Source organism: Pteropus medius, unplaced genomic scaffold (genome assembly GCF_902729225.1).
Source record: "Pteropus medius unplaced genomic scaffold, Ma_sr-lr_union100, whole genome shotgun sequence".
NCBI classification, from domain to species: domain Eukaryota; kingdom Metazoa; phylum Chordata; class Mammalia; order Chiroptera; family Pteropodidae; genus Pteropus; species Pteropus medius.
Genome location: NW_024344321.1, coordinates 275,483 through 282,881, shown reverse-complemented (window position 1 = coordinate 282,881; position 7,399 = coordinate 275,483). Strand labels below are relative to the sequence as shown.

General features: G+C 36.9%; 1 protein-coding gene across 1 annotated transcript; it reads left to right on the top strand.

Moving 5' to 3' along the window:
* The first annotated feature begins 3,509 nt into the window (after positions 1-3,509).
* RNASE9 (ribonuclease A family member 9 (inactive)) lies at positions 3,510-4,080 on the top strand. Its single transcript, XM_039869887.1, is given in 2 exon segments — positions 3,510-3,761; positions 3,763-4,080. Coding segments are annotated over 2 exon segments (570 nt in total).
* Positions 4,081-7,399: the final 3,319 nt, after the last annotated feature.

The window sequence follows — 7,399 nt, the reverse complement described above, 5'->3', positions numbered from 1 at the left end:
AAAATTCGCCTTGTGAATTTGTTTAAAGTGCAAATTTCTGTCCCATTTACAGAGACTTTGAATATTGAGGTCTGTGGAAAAATCAAGGAGTCTATTCCACAAATAGGACAGATGAGTCTGCTGTGTGAGATTACCAGGCAAAAATTTAAGAAACATTGCATGAGCATGTTTCAATACTATCTATTCTGTCTTCTCTGTCTCTGTCTCTGTCTCTGTCTTTCTTTCTCTCTCATTCTCTTGCCATTTTAATTAATCCCCATTCCTATATTCTGCCCCAGGCAGCCACTAATCTACTTTCTGTTCTGTCTCTATACTAAACTTTTGAACAAGAAGAGAAATGAATGTAATTGCTTCACATTTAATGTTTTATAAAATGATCATAAGTAAAAACCTATTACTGGCACATGAATAGACAAATCTATACTCAAAATACAATAGATCATTCAGAAATCGAATTATTTAATATATAAGGTAACTTTTATTATGTATTTATTTTTAATTTTTATTTATTTATTTTTATTATGGTGACATTGGTTAATGAAATCCAGTAAGTTTCAGGTGTACAATTCAACAGTAAGGCATACATATATTGTATTGTGTGTTCACCACCCATAGTTAGATTTCTTTCTGTCACCATATACTTGACCCCTTTAATCCCCATCTACCTCCTCATTACTCCCTCCTCCACCCTCTGGTAACTACTAGTCTATTGTCCATGTCCGTGAGTCTCTGTTTGTTTGTCTTATTCATTCGTTGCTTTTAGGTTTATATCCCACATATAAATGATATCATGTTTTCAACTTTTTCTGTCTGGCTTATTTCACTTTGCATGATTATCTCAAGGTCCATCCATGTTGTCGCAAATGGCGGTATTTCATCTCTTCTTATGGCTGAGTAATATTCTATTGTATATATGTACCACAGCTTCTTTATCCAATCATCTATCATAGGACACTTTCATTGCTTCCATGTCCTGGCCACTGTGAATAATGCTGCTATGAACATTGGTGTGCAAATATCTTTTCTGATATGGTTTTTCAAGTCTCTGGAGTAAATATCCAGTAGAGGGATTGCTGGATCACATGGTAGATCAATTCTTAATTTTTTGAGGAAACTCCATACTGTTTTCCATAGTGGCTGTACCAATTTGCAGTCCCAGCAGCAGTGTATTAGGGTTCCCTTTCCCCAACAACCTCTCCAACACTTGTTATTATTTGTCCTGTTGATAACAGCTATTCTAACAGATGTGAAATGGTATCTCATTGTGGAAGGTAACTTTTAAATTAAGGGTAAGAGAATGTATTTTATTCCACAAGTGTTTTATTCCACTGGGGTTATGTATAAACCATGTGAAAAAAACTACTCTCACTATACTTCAAAGTAAATTCTAGATGGATGGAAAGCTTAAATGAAAAAATTCATAAAAGTAATAAAATATAGCATAAGTGAAAATGCATATACTTTTGGGTGAGAAAGGATTTTGAGAAGTATGAAACCACAAGTTGAATTCATAAAGGATTAAGAAGTTCAAAGATATAAAAAATGAAGCGGTGACCTGGTAGGCCCTGGTGCATGTCCTCAGCAGGTTGCACAGGCCACAGGAGCTGAACTCTGCTGTCCTTTTCTCTCTAGCCCAAGATATCACTAAGGTGCCAGGTTGTCCTTAATGGAAATGTGTGCTGAACTCCCTGACTGTCACAATGAAGTTACTCCTCTGAAGAGATTTCCTGGAGGAGACTGATGAGAATGAGAAGGCAAAGAGGGGAGGAATGGCTTACAAAAATGGTCACACCAAGAGCGCCCACTCACATCCCCATTTTTTAGACCATTTTTTTCCTTTCCTGTTCCATTCTCAGATCTCCTGTCTTCAATTTTCCTATTCTCTACACTTTCTGATGTGTGTTCCCAATATCTACCTTTCTTTAACTCCACCATTCTCTGATCCTTTCTACTCAAATAGACACAGACATGGATCTAAATTGAAATCTGAGGCTCTTTGTCTCCAGCTCCATCTTCATGTAGTTAAGGGTCTTTGAGTTACCAGTACTGGAGAATTTTCAGATTGCCTTAAGAGGGGACTTTTCTTACACCAAGAGCATATGGAGTAAGAAAACTCAGGAAACTGCTTCTGCAACAGCATAGCTAAGCTTCACAGAATGTGGGCCAGTTTATCACAGCACTCTAGTGGCTCAAAGGAAATCCTAGTATTGGCCATTTTGGTGGTCTCTCTGCTTCTGTTAGTCTCTTCTCATAGAATTACAAAGACAGCCTCGAAAAGGGGGTACAGTCTAGCCTCAGGAAGGGACACTAGACTGATGAAGAATAGCAGTTAAGAACAAAGATGTGGAAATCAGATAGACTTGTGACCTGGGTTTGAACCAGGATGCTGCCAGACTTGACGTAAGATTTTTAAATGACCTCCTTTCTCAAAAATATGCTAATTATAGTAAAAACAAAAACAGTACTAAAAGTAAAATCTCTATCATAAGATTGTTTGGAGGATGATGAAGAGGATGATGATAACATGTGTATAGTGCTTGGCATATAATTGCTCATTATATTAGCCATTATTGTTTATTAATTTTATTTTAGAGCGAGTAGACATGGAAACACACAGAGAAGGAAGTAACATAATAACTGAAATCTCTAATGAAGTTAACATGATTACAGATAGGCATACAAGGATAGAGAGAGTTAGGGAAACCTAAAAGAAAACCTGATCATAGCAGAAACCGTGAAGTCTACCTAGGAGGAAAAAAAAGAAGAAGAAGAAAGAAACACAAGGTGAATGATATACCTTAATGGAAGCGTTATTCTGGGTGGAAGAGGAGGCAGAGGAGGCTGCAAAATGGACCAAGCCTTTCCAGGTAATGAGGTAGTAGTAAAAGCAGACACACACAGACATTCAGCCAATGGTGTTCATTTGACCCTATGGACCTTGTTTGATCCCTTCTCCAAAGGCATCTATGGTCAGAGGTGAGCAAGAGAAGAAAATTCCAAGAGGGAGAATTTTCACATTACAGCAGGAGGGTAATGAGGGGAAGGTGGATCACTATGGCTCTTCTCGGTACAAGTTCTTAACTCCTAAAAAGGGAACCGATGCATTTGTTTCAGCTGGAGGGAGCATGTGAGCCTCTTTTCTGCCTTTCTCTCTCCCCACTGCTGTCTTGATCTCCTTTCTCCTTTCCTCCCACCATTCATTCTTTCCTTGTTTCTTTCTCTCCCTTCTTCCCTTTATCTCTTTTCCTTTTCTCTCCTTCATTCCTTCACCTTTCCCTCTCTTATCCACAGTCTTCTGGGCTAAATAACATAGGACTAGTAAGGTCAGTTTTTAGTCAATATTTCAGAGATACTTAAGTAGATTCTGATTTGTCAATTTTAAAATGGTCCAAAGTCTTCGAGCTCAGAAAAGCAATAGGTGGTAGAAATGGAGCCTGCACAGGAGTAGAAGCAGTCACAGTATCACAGCAGACATATCCCCTTATCTCTTATTTTCCCCACAGGAAAATATGGGAACTCTGCTCAGCATGCAGGCCCTGCCTCTTCTCCTCTTGCTGCTGCAGTCACTTCCATTTCAATTTCTAATGCCGCATAGATATTTTGATTTATCAGATGATATGGCAGAAAAATTTGAGGATTAGTTGGAGGAATTATATAGCACAGGGCCTACCAAACCACCTATGAAAAAAAGTTTCCAGAAGCATGTCATAATTTATCCTGGAAGATCATTATATGATCAAAACTACTGTAATGATGAAACGAAGAGAAAAAAATGTTCACAACAGGTTTTACTGTAAGAAAGAACATTTCTTCCTCCAAGTAGCATATAAGGAGTTGCAAAAGGCATGTCACAATATATTTGTGGCATGTAAGAATGGAGTTAAGAAATGTCACAGGAACAAGAAACTAATCGAAGGAGTGTATTGTAATTTAACAGATGGAATCATGATGTCAGACTGTGAATACAAATCTGTTTACAAGAAGGGAGATGCCCTTGTCACTTGTCGATGGCAAAATGATATCCAAGAAATTATTCCTGATAATGTAAATGATATTTTGGAAATATCTGGCAAGCAGTAAAGCATCAGCCACCAGGAAGATATCTTCTTCCCACCATTCTAGAAGAATAGTCTCTATGAGGTTATAGTAAGAGGATATATCTCTCTCCATGTTGATTCTTATAGGTCAAAATTAAGAATGATAATTTTGATCTATTCATTTTAATCATCCACCTCCCTCTGTTCTTCCCCTAATTCCATGCACAGGCAACGTGGGCTAGGTTCATGATAGTGCTCTGAGATGTGGTTTCAAACAGGTCATGTTATTTAGCCCATTTTGAATGCATTATGAGAATGAATGTCTGCAGTGAAAGGATGACTAGCACCAAGAGGAACACAAAATGGTCACCTGAAGAGTGCTCCAAAGTTGTATCCATACGAATCTCTAGTTCAGTAGAAATAATAAAGCGTATTGACTTAGTGAAGTGTCTCTGGTATGGTTATGTGGGGTTTCTGAGTTTGTAATTAGCCTTTCTCTGTGACACAATTTGTAACAAAAAGATCTTGAAGCCCTCTGAGAAACTGTGTAATTCATCTTTCTAGTGCTATATTCGTAGAGATTTCACTTGTTCTGTTCTTTCCATACAACATAACATTCATGGGGAATGAAGGTGTAGATTCTAATAGGAGATATCTCAGGATAAATACCTCACTCAACAAAGCACTTTTCAATTGTCCAATGCTACTTTTGTGGATTCCATATTTTTGATTTAGCTTAGATATCACTATTCACAAAACTACAAACAATTCATCACTTTCTGATATAGTCACATTTATTCACAATTTCTTTCCTCGCTTTACATAGATGTGGCTTTATCTGAGAATATTTCTCTTCCAAAAAAGCCTGAAGAATCAGTATGATAAAAGAAATCTGCCTAGTTTAGGTATTAATTGCTCTCCTTTTGTCTGTGAAAGTTCTTAATATCTTTTTATTATTATTCCCTATAACTAACTTGTGGGAAATGAGATAAGAAGTAGTGACAGGGGTTGGTAGGGAGAGTGTCTATTGCTCTTGTACATTTCACAGCAATCAAATCTGCTCATCTTTTTTCTGTTCCCATTCTTTGTCTTCAGACTCAGAGATAGGGTCCTAATTCATTAGTCAGTTGATGTAAATAGGGGCCTTTGGCCACGGGTTGCCAGACCCTATATCAGTGGCTAAGGAAAAGACACCAGAAAATCAAGCCTCTAGACAACACTCTTCGCCTGGAAGCTCATGGCCTTTAATTGTAATGTCTGAGTGAATTAGAATCCTATCAAACTTTTGGGAATCTCCATGACACGCTCTAAAAACCAACCTTTTACACATCTGCTGAATAAGTTTAGCACATAAGCTACCCTGGATATGTGCTATGGACCATCTCCTCTGAGTCATGTTCATTTCATCTATCTTGGTGTGATACAATATACAAAATATTTAGGAGAGTATTGTATAGTATAATAAGTAAGGCCTGAAATAATCATAATATATTTTCCAGGTAAATGATCTGATTCATATACATTGTAGAAAAAAAGACACAGAAATAGAATGAGGATTATTTACACAGATCATTTCTCTCACCCAATATTGCATAATAAATCTGGATCCTGGCCTCTACCTACTAGATACCCTAAGATAGGTCAAAACTATAATTTTTAGCTTCATTCATTGTAAGATTTCAAAATATTATTATTGTCCAATCTCCATGATCACTCCCTCCTCAATAATACCAACTTAGATCAATATTTCTCATAACTTTGACTCACGTAATAGTTTATTCTTCATGTTAGAATCTATTGAGATGATACAACATTAAATGTTTAAATTGTGGTAAAATATGAATAGCATAAAATTGACCATTTTAGCCATTTTTAAGTGTAAAGTTCAGTGACATTAAGTGAATTGACATGGTTATGCAACTATCACCACCAATCATTCCCAGATATTATTTATCTTACAAAACGAAACTCTGCCTGTTAAATGATAACTCCCCATTCATCCATTCCCTCAGCCCCTGGCAACCATCATTTTACTTTCTGTCTATAAATTTGACTAAAATAGGTGCCTCATATTAAGTGGAAGCATACAGTATTTGTCCTTCTGTGACTGGCTTATTTCACTTAGTAAAATGTCCTCAAGTTTTAACCACGTAGTAACGTGTATCAGAATTTACTTCTTTTTTAAAACCGAATAATATTCCATTAAATGTATATACTATATGCTGTTTATCCATTTATTGATAGACACTGGGGTTGATTTCACCATTTGGCTATTGTGAATAATGCTGCTATGAACATGGCTGTACAAATATCTGTTCGAGTCCTTGCTTTCAATCTTTTTGAATATATACTCAAAAGTGAAATTGCTGAGTCACATGGTAATTCTATTTTTAATACTCTGAGGAACCACCACACTCTATTCCACAGCAGCTACACCATTTTACATTCCCACCAGTAGTGTACTAGGGCTCCAATTTCCTGAATCTGCACCAACACTTGCTAGTTTCTTTTGTTTTTTCAAATAACCAGTCTGATGGGTATGAAATAGCAGCAATATTAATTTTAAAGTTTAATTATTCAGTGAAAGAATGTAGGCAACAGCATTCTCAAGAGTAAGAAAAAAGTCTCATAGATTATTCATGAGAATATAAATTGATACAATTATTTCTTGAGAAAAATTGGCAAGATGTGTCTGATGTTTTGACAACCTGAGACACAATTTTATTTTCAGAAATTTACCCTAAGGAGGTTTTTTTGCAAGGGCACAAAGATATATGCACCAACATGTTCACTGCCTCTCTAGTCCCGGGAAGCACACAGGGAGCGGCTGCATTAATTGAGACCAACTCTAGTCCCTTAAAAGTGCTTTGCCTTGTACTGTGTAGGCAGCACATGAGAAAAGAGTTTTCAAAGGGTGGAAGATGCTACCAGGTGGGGCAGAAACAAAAGCTGCTGAGGCTCAGAGATATAAGATTATGAGCTCAGATCTAACTTTAATCCTAGAGTGCTAAAGAGAGGCTAGATTGGAATGAAAGTTAGGCCTTGCTTTTTCAATTCTATAGAGCCCTCTACTAAAGAATGTGGAAGGCGACAAATTTTTCAGAAATTAAACAATAAGACATGAAAGAATTCGACCCAATTCTGGATCTTTTATGTTTTCCAGCCACTACAAAGTACTTTCCATGATAATTTCACAGTTGATTCAATTTTCTCCTATGGCATTTTGAGTCCCTAGTCTTCCCAAGATATCTTCCCAGAAAAGGGTGTCCTCCTCACAGCTGCTAATCTCAGTACACTCAGTCACACTGCCAGTTTCGAAATGTACTTTCTTTTCTCCCCCATGAAGTGTTACTGCATTGTAA